The 21,719-nt window shown below is 46.0% G+C and overlaps 1 protein-coding gene across 1 annotated transcript in view; it reads right to left on the bottom strand.

Annotated features, from left to right (window-relative positions):
* The window catches only part of TMPRSS3 (transmembrane serine protease 3), a 185,589-nt gene that overhangs the window by 48,760 nt on the left and 115,110 nt on the right, over window positions 1-21,719 (bottom strand). The window contains exon 7 of the mRNA XM_069637338.1: window positions 20,856-20,998. Coding sequence (XP_069493439.1) covers window positions 20,856-20,998 — 143 coding nt within the window. The remainder of the gene's footprint in view (window positions 1-20,855; window positions 20,999-21,719) is intronic.

Here is a 21,719-nt window from a genome sequence, read left to right on the forward strand (position 1 = left end):
GGGGTAAAATGTCATAAAATAAAATAAAATGATGAATTCTCTTTCAATGTATAAAAACTCAAGGGAGTCACATAGAACTGTAATACCAATGTGGTTAAAACTACTTTGCTGAACCTGTTGAAAGAGAAAGTTGATGAGTGTCGCTCTGGGACATTTGGACTACCAAACCTATCTGCAGTGTTTGTAACCATGAACCATGAGACTGTTAGACCATATGAAATCCTATGCTTCAAGAGGCACAGTAAATAATTGGTTAACAACCTTTCCCTTAGGTTAAACCCACTAGGTACAGGTCAGGCCTTTTAGATAAGAGTTTACACCATTTATCATGTGGCATACCTCAGGGTTTGTAAATATCACCTTTTGCTTTTTAATCTTTACATAAGACCCCAGGCTTAACAGAGCAAACAGGCTGTTGTTTCTTTCTTTCTATGCAGGCAATACTCAGATCCTTGTGAAATTGTCCAGTGATAGAGCCATGTTGTTGCGCAAGTTGAAGGAATGCCATACAGCAATACAAATCTGGATTGGCACAGACCACCTAAAGATTAATTCTCATAAAACCAAAGCGTTGTTGGCCAACGCAATCATATACTCTTGGAGCTTGTTATTTTGGCCTATAGGCCCAGCTCACTTACCAGATATGAGGAATCAGGGAATCCTTATCAATCCAATCTTAGCCGGGAATCTCAGGTTGCTGATGTAGTCTTATTGCCACCAACTCAAGAGATTAAGATGTATTCGGCACTGCTAGCCGTACCCACCAGCTTATGGTGGTAAATGCTTTTGATTTCATTCGCTTGGGTTTTGGAAATAGCATCTACTGAGGCTCACCAGAGAGACCCATGGTTTCATTTCAGAGATTCCAGAACTGCTTCTTGGTGAAAACCTACCTTTCCAATGCACTGCTTCATGCGTTACCAACCCAATAGACTATTGTGATCCAATGGAAGATCATTACTGACTGTTCCTAAATTAAATAGACAAAGAGTTGGTGGTCGGCCTTTCTCTTACCAAGCGGCAGTAAAATGGAATCTGCTGCCACTAGACTTAAGGGAGGAAACTGACCTTTTACGTTTCACCAAGAACCTGACAACTTGGCTTTTAAGGGAATTAAGATGTTTATGGAAATATAGGGTGTTATTGCATCAACAGCATTATGATGCATCACAGGTGAATATGTGGCACGCTACAAAACCCAACTAGATACATTCAAGTGGAGGGTGTTTGGTAAGGCTATGTGCATGTGACTGCGGCTTTGTGATGGTGGACTCCTCTGTGGTGGAGTAGATGGACCCTTTATGGTGTGATTACGGACCAGCTGGTGAGGCACTAACTTCAAATGAGTCAAGAAATTGAAGAGCGATGGGTGTTGATGGCACAACATGTTCACAGCATTAATGAAAAAAGATAGGGAGCAGCAGAGAAGGGCATGGGCATTGAATGTGTTCAGCCCATAACTGGCCATGAAAGATGCTCAGACAGCTTTATGGCACAGAGCAGGGGTGTGTGGAGGACACTTGCACAAATAAGAAATGAGGAACGATGGGAGGCAAAGATGAGATAGTTTTGCACAGAGGAAAAATACTTGAAAGATTTTCAGGAATTCGGGTAGTGTGCAGTACACATCTAGCATCTGTGGTTTCAAATATTTTGCACAAAGTGAAAGTTGAAACAAAGATGTCAACTCTTGTGAAGAATCTAATCAGACTATTGCAGCTGGCGAATATTTTTAATTGAAGGGGGATAAATGTTTCCCAGAAATATGTGGAAGCAGCAGCGCATAGCAAGGCAGCCCAAACTAACCAAGGAGTTTTCATGGTGTTGTCCCCCTGGGACAAGCTTTCATACTAGTATATATGACAAACCAACAGATGGTAATAATCTGCTACACCGTCTTAACTTTCACCCGCCTACCACACTAAGGAGTCTCCCATATAGTCAACTATTGAGGGTCAAGCGTATAGTCAATAACGAAGAGGCATGTCATCAGGAATTTGCTAGAATGAGAAACAGATTTCTAGAGAGAGAGGTTACTCCACTGAAGAACTTGAAGAAGAAGCACGGGCCAAAATCAATTCCAAAACTCAAACCAAACTACTAAGTCCTAGGAAAGATAAAACACAATGGGCCTCATTACGACCCTGGCGGAATGGGTTAACGGGTGTCGCAAATGGATGCGGACCCGTTAAACCCATTCCGCCTGATTACGAGGTTCCCTCGTGGGACCCGGTAAGGACGCCTGGTAAAAACCAGGCGTCCTTACCGGGTCCCACGAGGGGACCAGGGAGCTAACAACGGGCCGTCATAATCGGCCCGTTGTTAGCTCCCTGCACCCATTCCCATTGGGCACTATGGGGGCTCGAATGGGGAAGGTCCGGGCCCGGGTTCCCTGAGGGAGGAATTACCGGGCCCTCCAAACTCGGAATGTCCCGGTAATTCCCCATTCAGGGAACCCGGACTCGGACCCGGTTTTGGAGGCAGCCATGCCGCCAATAGCGGCATGGCTACCGCCAAAGCCGTAATGAGGCTCAATGTCTACCACTTGAATTTGTAAGTAAATACTGCACCCAATCATCAAGGAGTAAAAAGAGTATAATGAAAAACTGGACAATGTTCATGTGTGATAACAGATTACATAATCTCTTTAGTGATAAACCAGTGTTTACGTATTGTGATATGTCAGAATCAGGAATCGGACACAAAGGTGGCATTTTGGCTATAGCCTTTTATTTTAAATAACATAACATCTCATTAGTGATAAACCAGTGTTTGCATACCAAAGGAGTAGTAACCTGAGAGATTTGCTCGTCAGCACTCAACCAAATAACACTTCCACAATTAAAGCAAAGAAGACAGGTACTCTTCCATGTCTAAGCTGTTGAAACTGTAACAGCATCCTTAAGAGAAACGTCATATTACACCCCCACACAGGAGAAAAGATTACCCTACACCATTATGCAACCTGTGCCACAGCCAATGTGGTGTACACAATAACATTTCCATGCAGACTTTACTATGTAAGGCAAACTTGTCACAAGGCCAAGACAAGGTGGAACAAACACGTTGTGCAATCCTAACTCAGTGGTAGTCAGGCATACGAAAGGTCATAAGTACAAGGAATTTGAACAAGAACATCAGCAAGAAACTTGAGCAAAAGGAAGCATTCTTGATAGACTTGACTTTGTTTTACCTAATGGGATGAATGAAGAACTATGCCCAAACTGTTTTTTGTAGTCCACGTGCAATGCATAACCTGAAATGTACACCCTGTTCTCATATGTAATTGGTCTTGTATCAAACCATTAATACTCTATGTGGATCCAGTCACAGCCTTGCCTTAGTGGATCAGATGCATTTTCATTCTCTTAAATTCTTATGTGGTTCTTGATAAACAGAGACAGGAATACAGTGTAAGGAACAATAATGTTATACATTGAGCATTATGGCCAAATGCTGTATCATTCTTCAACTCGAGAATCGTTGTGGACAGACAGTCACAAGATGTTGTATGTGTACCCTATATGTTGTGCAGTGATGTGCATGAATTGGCTCAGGTAAACAACCACAGGAACAGGTAATCGCATACATCACTCGCAGCTTGTGTGTGATTTTGTTTATGCTTCTTCTTTTTTCCTTGGTATTACTTTGACGGAACTTATGAACATAATATCCACTTTATGGATGATTGTTAATGTGCTCATCTTGTCTGATGAATTGGAAGTCATTCTTCAACGTTATGACAACACAATGTACCAGTAGTATTATTATTATTATGGTATTTATTGAGCGCTGACCTAGTTTCGAGAAGCAATGGAGCGCTTTACAGAGGTATACAACAATACAGATACACAACCGAGTGCTTTTCAGTGGTAACAACAGAACAGATATACAGTGGGGGGGTGCATGGGGAGGGATTAGGATACAGAGGGGCACAGAGGAGGGATACAGCTGTACCAGGTGGCAGGGAGGAGAGGGAAGAGCGGCATCCAGCAAGTCAGGTGGTGCGAGAGGCGAGATGATGCCTCATTGTTGCAATGTCTGTTCCTATTGCAGAACTATCTATGCACTATAACCTATACTCACTGTTATAACTGCATGAACTCTGAGAACACTATCAGTGGCCTCAATCACTCAGAAGATGTCATTGAACATACTGTACATTGTTCAGACTATGATCTGCCATCATATTTCGATTATACTAGATACTGTTACGTGTATATGTTTGATTTTGACGGCTATGTATGGAATAGACAGGGTGTGTTTACACAATTGAGTTGTCCACATGAATGCCTGATTGACCACAATACGGCGGAAAAGACCAGCGTGATGACATGTTCACGGTCCATTACGACACGTGCACGGCTATCTCGCCGATAGACACACCCAGACATTGACATCATAGCCCACGGAACCCTCATTTCGAATGCGGGTTCTCCACTTGTCGCGTGTTGGATGAACCGTTCATTGGCTTAGAAGATGAGCTTCACAAAGAGATGCTTGTACATACCCAGCCATATTTTGAGGGTATCTTCCTCTCTATACTCAGCATCTTTTATGGCACTGGAGTACTTTTCCCTACAAATTCATTTCGCCACTCGATCACTCCAAACACAAACAAGAAGGTAATTGATTTCTTTTGCAATGTTGTACATTCTCTCTATGTTTAATGACTGGAGGGGGGGGGTCTGTACTCCTGCTCTCTATATGGTAGAGGAGAGGCACAGAGGACCCCAGTCAAGATTCTCTATTACGGTAGCAATGGACGAGCAATCAAGCCTAATTTCTCAGGAGGTGATGCAGGCTGGTTCCTAGGTACAGTGTAGTCCCCAAGCACCCACAAAGGAATGTCCACACCCTGTATTAGGTAAAACACAGTCTTTATATAATTAATGTTCAAGGTTATGTACAATATCACGATAACTCACTTTGTACTTGGTTAGCTATAATGGCAACTATATACAGTTCTACGTGGTACCACAATCACTATTCGATCTCTTTAAATTGCATCAAATGAACGGTTAAATGAAACCAACAATAGAAATAAGAGGGAATCAGTTGGTTAGAACAATTGGCAGAATACTGGCCCCTACCACTAGACATCCCCCCACCTGGGCAACCTGTAGAATAAAGATATATCACATGCCCAGTCCATATATTGTTCACAAGAGTTTTTCCAATAGTTCAGCAACCTTAAAGTAGCTGGTGTTGTAGAATCGACGGCCCTTCTTGAGTGCACTCCCTTTAAGGCAGGAGCCACGGGTCGTCGAACGTCAGGCGATGAACAGGGTGAACTACGGCAGTGAAGTGGCAGCTTCGTCCCTAGTGGTGCTCGTCGACGACGGAGCGTAGATGTCCTGCAAGGAAGAAGCGTGCGGGGCACCTCAATGTCGATAGTTCAGGACCGCAAAGAGTTTGAAGAACTGTGACCCAGCAAGAGCGTCGAGTCATCCGGCGTCTCTGTGGTGTTTAGGTTGCAGGAAACCCACCGGCGGATGCTCCTCGGCGCATCAACGGCCTTGACTTTCTCCGGCGAGACAAAGTGGACGATGCAGATGAAAGTGTTCTTGGATAAAATGATCTTAGGCAATGGGAGCACTGCTGCTCCGGTCAGCGACGGCGGTCGTCGACGATGACAGACAACAGTCCGGGTGCTTCTCCTTGAGATTCAGCGCCAGTCCCTGTCTCCAGTCGGCAGCCTTTTCGTACGTCTGTCTACTAGGGAGATTTGGGAGAGGTCTCCTTACCAGGTTCTCTCTTGGATCAGTTCTTGGAGACACAACTGCTTTCAGATCAGCGGAGTAGAGCAACAGCAATTCTTCTCTTCCAGCAGGGCTTCAAGGTTAAGCTTCCGTTTCAACTCCAGTTTCCCTTCAGCTTCTGAATGACTTCTAGCAGTGAGAGGCCCCCAGATATACTGTTGATCTCCCATTCAATCTGTTGGGTCACACTCAGGCAACCAATCACTCAGAAGGGCATTCAACAGTCAGTCAGCCAAATCAGGCGCATGGTGCATTCAGCCATTCTTCTCAATCCAGACACTGACAACACAGAATGTAGATTCGGACAAGTACCACACCATTAAACACTACACACTGCATTCATACCAGTTTCGAGCAGGGCTGTCTCAGCCATTGTGTCGAACACCAGATACCAGACATCCACAACAAGAAGTGTATATTTGTCACACACTCCATTCACCCAGGTCCCACCCAAAGGGTGTACCCACAACATACGGTCATTGGGAAGGCTCCAGCCAGTCTGTCAGCACTTCCCCACACTACCATATATGGAACTTCCACCCAACAGCCAGTCAGGGGGAAGGGCCAGAGTCAGGGCTTCCCAGGACTTTAGGAAGATCAAGGTAACAGGCGATGGAAGGAGAGACGCCACAGGGTCCATCTTGTTTCCATCAGGAATCTACCGATTCCAAGGACATGGTCTGGGCATCCCAAAATGGAGGATGCTCAGGGCGCCTGTCAATTCAGAACAGATCTGCCACCAGCCCGTACTCTGCTCTATGTGCCACCCACAGGTGCCCAAAAACATACACTAGGGGCACAGGGTTGTACCCCCACCCATGGGTGCCATATGGGTATCCCATGGGTCCATACACCAAACCAAAAGTTAGAGCTGCACCGCCAGGAGTCCCACATTAATTCCTGCGTGGAAAACACGACAGAACATACGATAAAAACAGTAAAGGACAAGGATACGGAGGCCCTGCCCCCCCAATGCATTTCCAGCATCACACTATGCTTGCTGGCTTTTGCACACTGTATGATTTTTGCCTATAACATTGTAAACTGCACAAAAAGATATATTTTTTAACTTTCTGCATTATAGGTATTCCTCCGCTGGTGACACGTGTTCAGGCAGGCAGGTTTGAAATGATAGCCAGCTATATAGATTTGCTAATTATGGAATAAATCAACAGAGTGAATTTGTAAAAATGCATATATATCTGTATTATTACATACATAAGATATAGAGTGGTCCTGATGAGGGCCGACCAGTCCGAAACGCATCGGCCTTTGATTCCGCCATCTCAGTTGTAAAGAAGGCACAGCACATGTCAATACAGAAAAGTCACCAAGAAGACGACAGAATTCTGCTGGATTGTTGCTACTTATACATGTGCATAATGCAGTAGTAGGAACTGCAAGGGGTGTCCCCAGAACTGTTGATGACTGTCATCACTCTTAAGTCTGACTGGTGCATTCCCTGGAATAGGTTCATTGCAGGTCTCTGGCAGACCCGCTATATCAAGCAGGCAGTTTATGGTATATTTGTGAACCGCAGTGGTGCCCGCTCACTCCCTCAACTGCATAATGTTTCTTTCGTAACAGACTCTTTGAGTAGTATCCAAGAGGGGAGTTCCTTTAGTAATGTGTTGCAGACGTTGCACATTTTGTCAGTAACACTGGTCACAAGTGCTAGATGCGCAGTGAAGTACCTCAACCAATTGGCCCGTTTTGGCTAACCGTCTCGCCTACTTTGGGTGAAAACAAAATGGCCCATGGTAGCCTGGTGGGCAAGGACCTGGGGCATTGCCCAATGCACCATTAAAAGCCTGGGGTGGTCACAGAAGGCACAGGGGAGTAGGTGATCACAGAGACAACAGGAGTTCTATAAAAGTGACCATAAAAGGCATACGAGCACAGGGGGGCTGAAGGAGACAAAGGACAGTAGAGTCTCCACAGGAGGTTCGGAGGTACAGGGGGGCCAGCGAAGAAACAGGAGAGAAGACAACAGCAAGAGGCACAGAACAGACTGATCACACACTGTGTAGATTATTAGAATACTCACTGGGGATCCTATAGAAAAGCCGCGTTGATGAAGGAGGCGTGGCTAAAACACACAAAAGCCACACGAGAGGAGGGTAGCCATCAAAGGCAAAAGAGAGGAGGGCGAGCACAGAAGGCACAGGTGACCACGGAGGGCAAGGGGGAGCGGGCGGTCTGAAGATCTTTAGATGAGTATGGTTCACATAGAAGGCTAGGAGAGTAGGATGCACACAGAAAACCAAGGAAACCAGGAGGATCACAAATGGCACAGAAGGACAGGGTGATCACAGAAGCCATATGAGAGAATGAATGTTGCAGAAGGTCGCGGTAGCAGAGCAATACCAGAGGGCATATGAGAGAATGCATGTTGCAGAAGGTAGCAGTAGCAGGGCAATAGCAGAGGGCATATGAGAGAATGCATATTGCAGAAGGTAGCGGTAGCAGGGCAATAACAGAGGGCATATGAGAGGATGAATATTGACAAGGTAGCGGTAGCAGGGCAATAACAGAGGGCATATGAGAGAATGCATGTTGCAGAAGGTAGCAGTAGCAGGGCAATAACAGAGGGCATATGAGAGAATGCACGTTGGAGAAGGTAGCGGTAGTAGGGCAATAACAGAGGGCATATGAGAGAATGCATATTGCAGAAGGTAGCAGTAGCATGGCAATAACAGAGGGCATATGAGGGAAGGTAAAATGAGCAGGGTTATCAGGAAGGCATTTGGGAGGATGCATATTGCAGAAGGTAGCGGTAGCAGGGCAATAACAGAGGCCATATGAGAGGATTAATATTGAGAAGGTAGCGGTAGCAGGGCAATACCAGAGGGCATATGGGAGAATGCATGTGGCAGGAGGTAGGAGTAGCAGGGCAATGACAGAGGGCATATGAGATAATGTATGTGGCAAGACGTTGGAGTAGCAGGATGGTAGCAGAGGGCAGCTGGGTTATCACAATGGGCATGGGAGAGAATGAATGTGGCAAGAGGTAGGAGTAGCAGGGTGATAGCAGAGGGCAGCAGGGTTACCACAGTGGGCATATGGGAGAATGCAAGAGGTAGGAGTAGCAGGGTGATAGCAGAGGGCAGCAGAGTGATCACAGAGGGCATATGGGAGAATGCAAGAGGTAAGAGTAGCAGGGTGATAGCAGAGGACAGCAGAGTGATCACAGAGGGCATATGGGAGCATGCAAGAGGTAAAAGTAGCAGGGTGATAGCAGAGGGCAGCAGAGTGATCACAGAGGGCATATGGGAGAATGCAAGAGGTAGGAGTAGCAGGGTGATAGCAGAGGGCAGCAGAGTGATCACAGAGGGCATGTGGGAGAATGCAAGAGGTAAGAGTAGCAGGGTGATAGCAGAGGGCAGCAGAGTGATCACAGAGGGCATGTGGGAGAATGCAAGAGGTAAGAGTAGCAGGGTGATAGCAGAGGACAGCAGAGTGATCACAGAGGGCATATGGGATAATGCAAGAGGTAAGAGTAGCAGGGTGATAGCAGAGGACAGCAGAGTGATCACAGAGGGCATATGGGAGAATGCAAGAGGTAGGAGTAGCAGGGTGATAGCAGAGGGCAGCAGAGTGATCACAGAGGGCATGTGGGAGAATGCAAGAGGTAAGAGTAGCAGGGTGATAGCAGAGGGCAGCAGAGTGATCACAGAGGGCATGTGGGAGAATGCAAGAGGTAAGAGTAGCAGGGTGATAGCAGAGGGCAGCAGAGTGATCACAGAGGGCATGTGGGAGAATGCAAGAGGTAAGAGTAGCAGGGTGATAGCAGAGGACGGCGGGTTATCTCAGAGGGCATGTGGGAGAATGCAAGAGATAAGAGTAGCAGGGTGATAGCAGAGGGCGGCGGGTTATCTCAGAGGGCATACGTGAGAATGCATATGGCACGAGGCAGGGGCAACAGGATGACCACAGAGGGCATTTGTGGGAATGCATGTGGCAAGAGGTCGGAGTAGAACGAGGATCGCAGAGGGCACAGGAGAGAATACATACCAGAGAAGGCAGGGGCAGCAGGGTGACCACAGAGGCACTGGACAAGAGGGTGACCACAGGAGGCTTGAGTAAACAGGGTGATGAGAAGAGGCAGAGTTGGGCAGGGTGTTCTCTGATGGGATAGGAGCACAGGAGAGCAGCGCTTTCACAGAAGGAATAGGACAGCCGCGTGATCAGGAAATGTAAACAAGGTGTGGGTATATATGTATCGTGTAGCAGCATTCTTCCAGGGTGTAAAGAACAGCACAGGATGCATAGGGGAGCAGAGAAGTTCCATGCTGCCGAACAACCAAGAACCTGCTGCCAATTTCAGATGTGGTAATGCCTGCAGGCAGTGATTATTGAACAGATGTGATGGCATGAGGGCTGGAAATGCACAGGCATGGACGTCATTAAGGGGTACCCAGGCCTAACAGCTGCTAGCCATTATATTTGGTTATCACTTTCCTTAGTTGTTTATATATGTTTGTGCTTCCATGTTCCGTCTGTATAATGCTTCAAACGGGGGGCCACAACCTTTCATGTTTTGAAGCGAGGATTTATTTCTTTATTTATTTATTTTTGCATTTTTAAAGCACTCACACAGCCCGGGGGCATCAATGCGCTGTTACCGGAAAATGTCTTAGGTGCATATTTATAACGTGCTTAATACCCAGAGGTTTCAAAGCGCTGACCTGGGGATCGAACCAGTGTTGTTTTGTGTCGTCTTCTTTCCAAGGTGAGCACGTTGCCGCTGAACTATCCTCCTGGGATACCTTTGCTCTTGGTGACCCCACCTAGCATGGGGATGTTGTGGCGGGCAGGGGTGTTTATATGGGCATTGTACCATGCATGTGATGGCTCGCCTTGAGCCTTTAAAACTGTACCATGCATATGGTTGCCATACCTGGCATATGAGTCTTTAGCTGGCATAAAATGGCAATGCTTGGGCCAGTGATAAGATAATTACACTTGGATTATGAGGCCTTTTCTGGCATATCACGGAATAAGCACTTGCCTCCATGTGGCATCTCTGCACCATGCACATTCGATTCCTCATCCTCCTTAGATTGATACATTGGGCCAGATTCATGGAATTTTTAGCGTGGTGCAAAGGGACTTGCCACTGTTATGTTATGTTAATTACACATATACCACGCACGTTCACCCGAGGGCATCTTGGTGCTAAGACTAGATCAACATACTTGGTGGCTCGGGAGTTAGAATAACAGAGTTTTCAGCAGGCGTCAGTTTTGCAAATGATTCACAGTACACCTAAGGGCTATCGGAAATTCATTCCATAGTTTGCAGGCAGCAACGGTGAAAGCCCGACCCTACATAGCTGTGTAGAGGAGGTGCCAAGCTCGATTCACACTCCAACCATCCATTTTGAAGTACCAGGAATGTTCACGCCAATATTTGGGATGTATGATGAGCAAATAAACCAGCAGAGAGCCGCAGTTGGGCTCTGTCCAGTACCTATCAGAAGAACAGCACCTGTTGAAGTACCGACACCTAAGAAAACCTGGACAGTAAGGTACCCATTGAGAAAACCATATCGACAAATGAAACAGAATGACGATTGTCAGAATGCAATCCTTGAAGAGGCTAAAAAGATACTAAAGGAAGACGAATGGAGACGTCACAAGAACCTGGAATGACTCACATATAGAAGATATAACAACCTGAGAATGATGCAAAGAGACGAAACACCATCGCTAAGTGACATCCTGAGCCTAAAGTGAAATAATTAATGTAAAAGATATCAGAAATTATGCCACATGCGCATTGAAGATATTCAGTTAATTTAAACGTCTACATATGCAAGGAACCGCAAGAAGCAAGAATTCATGAGGCTTGCTTATGCTCAGTAGTGAGATAGATTGTGGCAAGTGCCACCTATACATATCTACCTCAATAGGAGCACTTTATAGAAGTATACTTCCACTATGCACAAAAGAAGAATCAACTAAAGGTTACTAAAGGTCTCAAGAGGAGAGTTTTGCAATGAACAAAATCAAGAATTAAAGACAGAGAGAAACTCAGACGAAGGCAAATCGTGCCAAGAAGCCAAGGCCGTGTCAGCTGAAATAGACCAACAATGGATACAATTTATGAAAAGAAGAACAGAGTATCCTGTTCAGAAAGGTTAAGATAAGCCGCAGATAGCTGGCAGAATTAAATCAAATACACAAATTGCATGAAGAATAAGGTGATTTCACGGTGTCGGAATCACGTGACCAGACGAGCGAGAAGGGATGAAACTTTCACACCTAGTCATGGACCTGTGCCATGCAAAGATGTCTTAACTTTTCCAGACCAAGAAGCAGACTCGAGGCCAGCCACAAAGAAATAATTGACACATGACCACTGAGGTGATGATTGATTGTAGCAATAATCAGAGGGAAGCTGGGGGTGCAGACGAACTCCCTGCACCTGGCCGGCTATTCTGTACGCTGATAAGCAAGTGGAAAAGTATGAGTGGGGTTGATGCCAACCCAATCATAGTGGACCAAGTAATCTAGGGTCCTATAGTAAATACAATCAAGGAGACGTCGTACTTTTAGTGACGTTTACAGTAGCCATTTTGAAGGAAGGGCTTGATAGTGTTTATCAAAACCCCAATCCCCGTTACCATATACAGATATAGTACCTATATTAAAGTTACCTTCCTAGAACCAATAGAATTGCATTCCAAAGTTTAAAGCATTGCACGTCAGTGATGACGAGTTTTTAGTATAAATGATGTGTTTTTTCTGAAATTATTTGGAGTTGAAGCGAGAAGGAAGATTGAGCGATTGCTGATATTCATGAACTCCCCGTTTTTGTATTTGTCATTAAACGGACTCCCTTTGCCAAACTATCGAGCTGTCATTATTGATTTGATGCGAGAGAATTAATCTGCATCCCCATCCATCTCAAGGATGCTGTTGCTCATTTTAAAGTTCTATTAGGAAACCCCCAGCTATGGGCCGGCTGGGGTCCTACTGCACAGAGGGAATTTAGGAATCACAACAAGACAAGCATTGCTGGAGCAGAGAGACCGCCCCCCGGAACATAAGACAAACACTTGTCTTGGGGGAAGTTCACTCCCTGGCGATAAAGTCACCGGTGGACCAAACAAAGGGATTTAAACTTAATCCTTTTGACCACTGGAAGCCAGTGAAGAGAACAAAGTACTGGGCCAATATGTAAGCCATAGGGAGTGGACATGGCAACTCGAGCAGCAAAATCCTGCAGCCAGTGTATTAGGCCAAGAGGCTGGCCCAAAAATGCATTGCAATGGTCCAAGCGGTTTGTCACCAATGAGAGGACTACCGCAGGGTGCAAGCGAGCAGTCATTAAAAGGTAAATCCTTCCGAAGAATCTTAAGCAAGAAGTGGCCTGTTTTGCATACTGCACTCACCTGGGGAGCCATCGACAGTGACGAAGAGAGATAAACTCCCAGATTCTTGACTACCGTCACTGGGATGGGAGGAGCACCAAGCACACTTGGCCAGAAAGAAGTGCCCAGGAAATAGAGTAAGAAGTTCCCACCACCAGAACCTCTGTCTTATCACCAGTGCAAAGTAAGTGCAAAGTCACTTTATACTAAATAAATATGCTTTGACCGCTCTGTGAATCACGGTGTTTGTTGGCAGTGCAAAGTCACTTTTCACCAGTGCAAAGTCACTTTGCGCAGCATCAAACATTCTATGAATCTGGCTCATTAAGTTCTATTAAACTAGAGAATAATTGTAGCTATTGTTTTAGAAATTTAGAATTGGAAATAATGTTACTAAAGCTCTATCTGACAAATTGATAATACTATTTGGGCACCAATGTCGCACTTGGCATATATTGGAAGTACCTGGGCATATAAAATGCTGATAGTGCATGTGCCAGTGAGGCTGTACCTTGAATATAATGACTTAAACAGGTGTAAAATGTTAGTATTTTGACATTTGAAGCTGCACCTGTCGTATGATAACAGCACTTGAGTACATGAATCTGTACCTTGCCTGTGATGAGTAAGCCTGGCCAGTGACACTACAGCTAGAATCCAATGCCAATAAGTGGCGTCTATTGGCATTTGAAGGTAGTGTCTATGTCACATGCTTCTTGTTAGATGTTGACTAAAATAACCATTTGTCTGCATAAGTATTTTTTTTATTTTGTCAACTTTACACAATTTATTGATTTGTTTACATCCGTGATGTCACTTCCTGTGTAGTTTCAGGGGTCAAAAGCCTTGTGACATCACACCCTGTAAAACCATCAGGTTCAAATGTTCATGTTTGGACTCCTCCTGTGATGTTATCAGGTGTGTGATGTCATATACGCTACCCTTTGTATATTTGTGAAAGGACATCCCTCTGCACATTTCATCAGGGAGGACACAGAATGTGACACAGAGTTCAGCGGCAACATGCTGGCCTTGGAAGCAAGACGACACTGAGCAACACAGGTTCGATCCCCGGGTCAGCGCTTAGAATTCTGGGTATTAAGCGCATTTTAAGTAACCTATCATATCATATCTACAGATCAATGTGGGGGTCGATGAATTCGGGAAGCTGTGTGGGAATCTCAAAATCTACTTTGCAGCCTGGGGTGACAGAGCGGGAGTCGAGATTTATACTGATTGCGTCAAATAGCGAGGTAGCCACGGAAGGCAAAGCTCATGGTGGGGGAATGATAACTGCTAAAGCGTAGAACACGAGAGTTGTGGGAAAGGCCTAGAACCACCGGAAGGTGCTCAGTGAGGACGTAGGACTACAGGGTAGTCACAAAAGGCATATTCAATAAAATAATGTGTGTTCTTATATAGCACTTCATGCAGGATTCTTCCCACTTCGAAACGCTGTAATAACAGGTTCACTATTACCCCATTTCATGGTACTCAATTTATCAACCTCATGAAGATTTGTGTCAGCCCTGCCGCAGGATTTGAACTGGCAAAGTTCAGACTGGCCACATGTGAGAGGCGAGCACTAAACATGTGAGCTATCCACCAGATTGCATAAGGTAGCAGGTTGGTTGAAGAAGGGTTGGGGGATGAGAGAGGTCAGAAGGAAGCTAACTGAGGATGTGGGGAATGAGTAAGAATTCAGAATGCCTTTCACAGACTGGTGGTCACAGAAGGCGCAGGACCGGTGTTGGTTTCAGAAGGTCTAAGAAGGAAGGGTTCTCTCAGCCTCTCAGCCTACCTATACTCCCCTTGACCCTTTGCCGCCTTCTCTCATTTCTTTGGTGCAGCCTAATTTTCTCCCTTTACTGGCCTGTAATTCCTCACTCGTCTGGTCATTTCCACTTTCTTTTAAGACCAAAGCTATTCTGCCTATTCTCAATTCACCTTTTCTTGTCCAACCTTTTCTTTCCAACTATCACCCATTTCTCTTCTTCCTTCCCTTTTCGAAACTTTGTTTAACTTGCTGTTCATTCTCAGCTATCTTTCTACCTGAACTCTCCTTCACACCTTCCATCCCTTCAATCTGGAGATCTCCCTGCTCACTCAACTGAAACTGCTCCCCTGCACCCTCCAGTTGCCTTCCCTCTTCTCGCCACTCTTGGCAGTCGCACCTTCTCATTCTTTTGGTTTTATCTGGTGCTTCTGCCATGGTGGATCACTCTAGCCTTACTTCTTCACTTTCCTATCTGGGTATTTCTGGTCTTTCCTGGTTTTCTTCCCACCTTTCTAGCCGTGCCTATTCCATGCCTCAGGCCAGCAAGTCATCTCTGGTCCTAGTATGATAGCAACCTCGTCTGTCTCCTCCCACCTCCCCTTACGTCACCCTTACTGTCACCACCACACCCCACCCCCCATCCAGCACTATCTGAAATGTTGTCAGGCCTAGTACGATAGTCGCTGGTTTGTTCCTCCCCTCCCTTTTCTGCACCCCTCTCCCTCACCTTTTGTTTTTCTCCGGCTCTACCAGAAATGTCATCAGGCCTAGTACGGTAGTCACCTGTCTGTTTCCATTTTCTTCCCACTCTCCCACTCTCCCCATCCCTTCCTTATCTATGTCTTAGCTTGTCGTCAGGCCAAATACGATAGTTAATTTCACATCCTTACTGTTCATGGCCTGTAAGAAAGTCATTGTTTTTTCCCTGTTCCCTTCCCTTCCCTTGAAGCGCTTTGAAACACATTGTGTGTAGGTGTAAAGACCGGAGGGGGGTCTGTACTTCCGCTCTCTATATGGTTGAGGGGAGGCACATAGACCCCTGCCAAGATTCTCTATTATTGGTAACGTAGTCGAGCAATCAAAGCCTAGCTTCTCAGGAGGTGATGCAAGCTGGTTCTTAAGTACAGTGTAGTCCCCAAGCACCCACAAAGGAATGTCCACACACTGTATCGGTTAAAACACAGTCTTTATATAATTAATATTCAAGGTCATATACACGATCACGATAACTCACTTTGTACTCCGAAAATCCAAATGACAAATATGTACAATTCCAAAGTGGTACCACTAACGTTTTTAGATCTCATTAAAGTGCATACGGTCAGAATGACACACAGATCAAAATAAAGAGGAAACCAGCAGTAGAGAGAGGAAGGAAAGCAAGATGGTTGAGCAATAGGCAGAATACTGGTTACTACCGTTAAACACAGTTCTGTGTGGAGATCCCCCACCTGGGCAACCTGTAGAAGAAATATACAAGTCCAGTCCATATATTGTTCACACTAGACTTTCCAATAGTTCTACAACCCCAAAGTACCTGGCGTTGTAGCGTTCCTCGTCGGGGAATCGACGGCCCTTCTTGAGTGTCCTCCCTTTCAGGCAGGAGTCACGGGTCATTGAACGTCCGACGGAGAAAAGGTCGAGCTACGACGGTGAAGTGACTGCGTCGTTCCTAGCGGTGCTCATTGACGGGGAAGTGTAAGCATCCTGCAAGGAAGAGGCGTGCGGGGCACCTCGGTGTCAATAGTTCTGGACCGCAAAGAGTTGAAGAACTGTGGCCCAGCAAGGGCATCGAGTCGTCGGCATCTCTGTGGTCTTAGGGTGGCAGGAAACCCACCGGTGGATGCTCCTCGGCGTGTCGACGGTCAGGCCTTCTCCAGCAGGATACAGCAGTGACGATGCGGACAAGAGCGTCCCTGGATCATTGAAGTTCTTAGGCAATGGGAGCACGGCGGCTCCAGTCAGCGACGGCAGTCGGCGACAGTGGCGGACAACAGTCCGGGCTCTTCTCCTTGGATTTCCGCAGCAATCCCCGCATCGGGTTGGCAGCCTGTCGAAGGTCTGTCTACCAGGGAGCTTAGGCAAAGATCAGCTGTGCACGATGGTCCCTCGTAGCTCGGGAAGATGGCACCTTACCAGGTCCTCTCTGGGTCAGTCCTTGAGGCACCGCAGCTTTCAGATTGCGAAGGAGACCAACAGCAATTCTTCTCATCCAGCAGGGCTTCAAGATTAAGTTTCAGTTACTCCAGTTACTCGTCATAGTGGACTTCAGCTTCTGAACACGATTCCTAGCAGTGAGAGGTCCCCAGATATACTGTTGATCTCCCATTCATTCCACTGGGTCACACTCAAGCATCCAGTCACGACTAAGGTCATTCATGCAGGCAGGCAGCCAATCAGGCACATAGGGCATTCAGGACATTCACTTCTCTCCAGACACTCACAACAAGTAATGCGTATTGGGACAAGTACCGAGCCATTCAACACTACAAGCTGCATTCATACCGGTTTCGGGCAGGGCTGTCTCAGCCATTGTGTCAAACACCAGATACTAGACAGCCACAACATAGAATGCATATTCGTCACACACTCCATTCACCCAGGTCCCATCCTCAGGCGTACCCACAACATACGCTCATTGAGAAGGCTCCAGCCAGTCTGGTTGGCACTTCTCCAAACTACCATATATGGAACTTCCATCCAACAGCCAGTCAGGGGGAAGGGACAGAGGCAGGGCTTCCCGGGACTTCGGGAAGATCAAGGTAACAGGTGATGGAAGGCAAGAGGCCATGGGGGCCATTTTGTCTCCATTAGGAATCTACTGATTCCAATGACAGGGCCTGGGCATCCCAAAATGGAGTACACACAGGGCACCAGTCATTTCAGCACGGAGCTGCCACCAGCCCAAACCCTGCTCTGTGGGTCACACACAGGTGCCCAAAAACATACACTGGGGGCACACGGTTGTACCCCTACCCATGGGTGCCATAAGGGTATGCCATGGGTCTGTTCACCAAACCAAGAGAGAGAGCTGCACCGCCAGGGTCCCACATGAACTCCTGCGTGGAAAACACAACAGAACACACGATAAAAAGCAGTAAAGGTAAAGGGAAAAAGTAAAGGGAAAGGAAAAAAAATAAATACATTTTTTTTTAAAAAGCAGTAAAGGACAAGGATCCGGAGGCCCTGTCCCTCCGATGCATTTTCAGCATCACAATAGGCACTAAAATATAAAAAAAAGAAACAATCATATCACATATCTAGTAGTCCTCCTTTTCATTATGGTGATCTTCTTTGCTTAGTTCTGGGTCCTTTATTCTTTCGCCTCCATACTGTCCCCCTTTTATCCGTTCATTTTGCTATCAATTCTGCAATATTCCTAAAAGTCTTCCTCTTCCTTACTTTTTCTGCCAGGAATGCTACTGTTCTGACTCTAATTTCTGCCATTGCGACTATGGTCCCTCGCTTCTCCTTGGCCTCCAATGCCCTAGCTCCCTTCTCTCTGTCTTTAACACTATCCTCCCTCTTCCCATATCTCTCGCTTTACAGAGCACATCACCCAACCGAAATTGGTACTCATTTATCGACCTCGGAAGGATGAAAGGCTGTGTTGGCCTTGCCGGGATTCGAACCTGCGACCTGCAGATCACGCTCAGATCGCAGCAGCGTGCGCTCAACCCGCTGAGCTATCTTTACTCGCCCCCCACACATATTTACAGCCAAATTCAAGCAATAAATGTTGAAGTCGTATTCGATTCATTCTTCTATGATGTAACCTACCATTCCCCTTTAAATGTGTCCATGGCCTTGTCCTTACTTATTTCTCCTCCAGTGCATCTATGCATTCCCCAAAGACATGCCCTTCGTTCCTCATCCCTTTTTCTATTGATGTTTCCTCTCCCTCCTTGTGCTCCATTCAGTGTGCATGCATTCTCCCTTCTTGCCCCTAGACTATGGAATGCTCTCCTCTACCCTTTATCCTCCCTGGCATTTTCTTCTCCTCTCTCCCATCCCGCGACTAGAATCACTTGTGCACAGGCGCGTTATAAATGTCATATCATATACTATCATATCTCATCTTCTCCTCTCTGTCATCATTAAGAAGGTAACACTATACTGTTTGCCCCACATGTAACTTTGCTGCCATTTTCTTTGTAATTATGTACAGCCCTTAAACGTCAGCATGTAATGAATTCAAATAATAAGAAAAAAGGTGCTATGAATCCGCATGACCTTGCACACATGCATGCATGCATCCAGAACCAGTCCTGCGACAGCAGGGTACTCCAAACCTAAACACAACTAGGGGCCATTGTATTCGCTCATTTTGATGACATGTAATATAATGCAATATGGCATTTGTATAGCACCTATTCCCATTGGTATGGCCTCAAAGCACTGTAGGTGAACGCCCTCGTGGGACCGAAGTCCGTGGTATGGGGGATTCTTCTGAGGGTCTTAGAATGTGTTGTGCATTTAGCCCATATGGAGGTAGGTAGGGGTGGCCAAGTCCCTGCTAGCAGCCATGTTGTGCCTTCTTGTGGATGGGTGCTGTGGGGCCGTCGGGAGAGCAGGAAGGTCCAGGAGACTGCAGTTTGCTAGTTGTGTCTTTTAAGTGGAGCTGTAAGGACTGCCCATAATTCAGAACCATTGTCATGGGAAGTGAAGCTAGGAGAGAGGTGGAATGTGAGGAGGAATAAACAGCCTCAGGGGATTGTTTGGGTTTTCACCCACCGATCGCCCGCCCATGGCCATTCCCACCCTTTAAGCTAACTACGCTCTGTTAAAGGGACGCCAAACCTATTTCGAAGCATTGTTCTGAAAAGTCAAGGCACGTGGAAATGAGGTCCTTGTGTAATCAAAAAATATTGACAAGTGTGCCTTCAGCCACTTGCTTTATGAGCAATATATATGTGTGCCCCTGTATCTGTTCCTGGCACTAGATTCCTGTTTAAAATAAGCATTTTCACAGCCAGGAGCTCTAGCTATTCTATAGGCATTAGCAACGCATTTCTCAGGCACTGCCATGAGATACCCAGGAACTAGCGCCATTTGCTAGCTGTTACCATTATACAGTCAAATAGAACCAATAGGTCAGTCCCACGAAAATGCCTACCCAATGCCTACACAAAAGCCAAAACTGTAAGATTTGCCATTCCTTTTTCTTAAAACGTGATAGTTGCACCCTTCATTATTGTCTGGTGTCATGCGCCCCCTACTGTCCATGGTTGAAACATGTCTGGATCTATCAGTGAAAGTGATGTATTTTACTATTCTCATGTATTTAGACCTTGAACTTTCTTTTTGACACGTCTGCTAGGGGTTGTTCTATCCGGCAAGTATGTAATCATAACTGCACACTGGTTTCTAATGCTTCAATGCTTATCCTTGCTACCAGCAATGGGTAGCCTCATTGTGAGGTCTGTGAACACGTAGATCCACCAATAGCACTGAACCGGAGAGCAAAACAAACTTACGTTCTCAGTTTGAAACCTATTCGGATCGCTCAGGCAAACATACACAGGACTATTTCAAATAAGTAACATTCAGTTAAAGCGATTTGGCTGCACTTGAAAATGCCTTCGGACACTTGGGCTTTCCCAGGCTTCGCCTACAGCTATCACTTTGCTGGAGCACATGTGCATGTAGGAGGCAACAAATGTTTTCAGTGAACGTGTTTACCTAACACTGTACAGGTATCCACCCCAAAGAGAGATAAGGCACATGTAATAAGGAAGGGCGGCTGTTTCTCTGCAGTGAGTCAGGATTGCTGGGTCCTCCATATCGTGAAGGCCTCACATATGACTGGTTCCATATCACACATACAAATATTTGCCAAGGTGGGTCTGGGGTAACTCCCTCTCTGTGTGCATTGGTCATCGCCGCAGCTGGTTAATGAATGCAATGCATTAAGAAGAGGGAAACAGCCTTCCCTTACCTGGCAGGTGTCTACGCCTCCTTCTAAGTAGCCGGCGCAAAGCATGGACGATTTGATGTTTCCGGCATAGACCGGCTTGGAATTGCAAACTTTGCTCGGAATCAAGCGGACACCGGCATAGTTCATATTCAGACTGGATTCGCCTGTGGAGGAAGAACAAAACATTTGTATTTTGTATTTATTTGAAGAACAAGCTGTCAACTGCGATCAGAAATGGCTTACTATGTAACACATTTAAAGATGGTGCAGGCCCTCCCACAAAGGGTGCCTGTGCAGTAGCACAAAGATGAGCACAAGTGGTGAGCCACTTTATGAGGGTGAAAAAAGTGAGACATATTCAAGGGACAAAACAATACAAACATAAAAAAATATATAGCAAACATGTGACTTACAAAGGTAACATAAACCTAAAAGGGCAAGTGCTTCAAACTAAAGAGGAGTACGAGAGCTGCAGCACGCTACGACCGAATGAACCATCAGCCTAACCAGGCCAGTTACCCAGCCCAGTCAGACACAGGGCAGACAACCCTTACTACGGCCTATGCAGGAACCTATCAACCCAGGAACCATTCGGGCAACAATTACCTACACAATAGCTTTGATAAAGACCCTAGAGGTTGAAACACGTGTGGGCGGACCACACTCGACTATATGTCTTTCACTTAAATAAAAACCATTGGATTTCACTCAAACAATTGTGCGGATATTCATCCTTCTCCTAAAAATAAGTGTGAGGTATCTGGGACCATGTCTATTACCCTTTAAAAAGGAGGTGAGGGCACCACCTCCTACAACCCGTGACCTTGCAGCTACCCAACCAATTCATCCTATCTCAGAGCGAAGCGCTGGAAGTTTTCCAAAACT

The sequence above is a fragment of the Ambystoma mexicanum genome, chromosome 7p, assembly GCF_040938575.1.
Source record: "Ambystoma mexicanum isolate Mex_15411 chromosome 7p, UKY_AmexF1_1, whole genome shotgun sequence".
In the NCBI taxonomy this organism is placed as follows: domain Eukaryota; kingdom Metazoa; phylum Chordata; class Amphibia; order Caudata; family Ambystomatidae; genus Ambystoma; species Ambystoma mexicanum.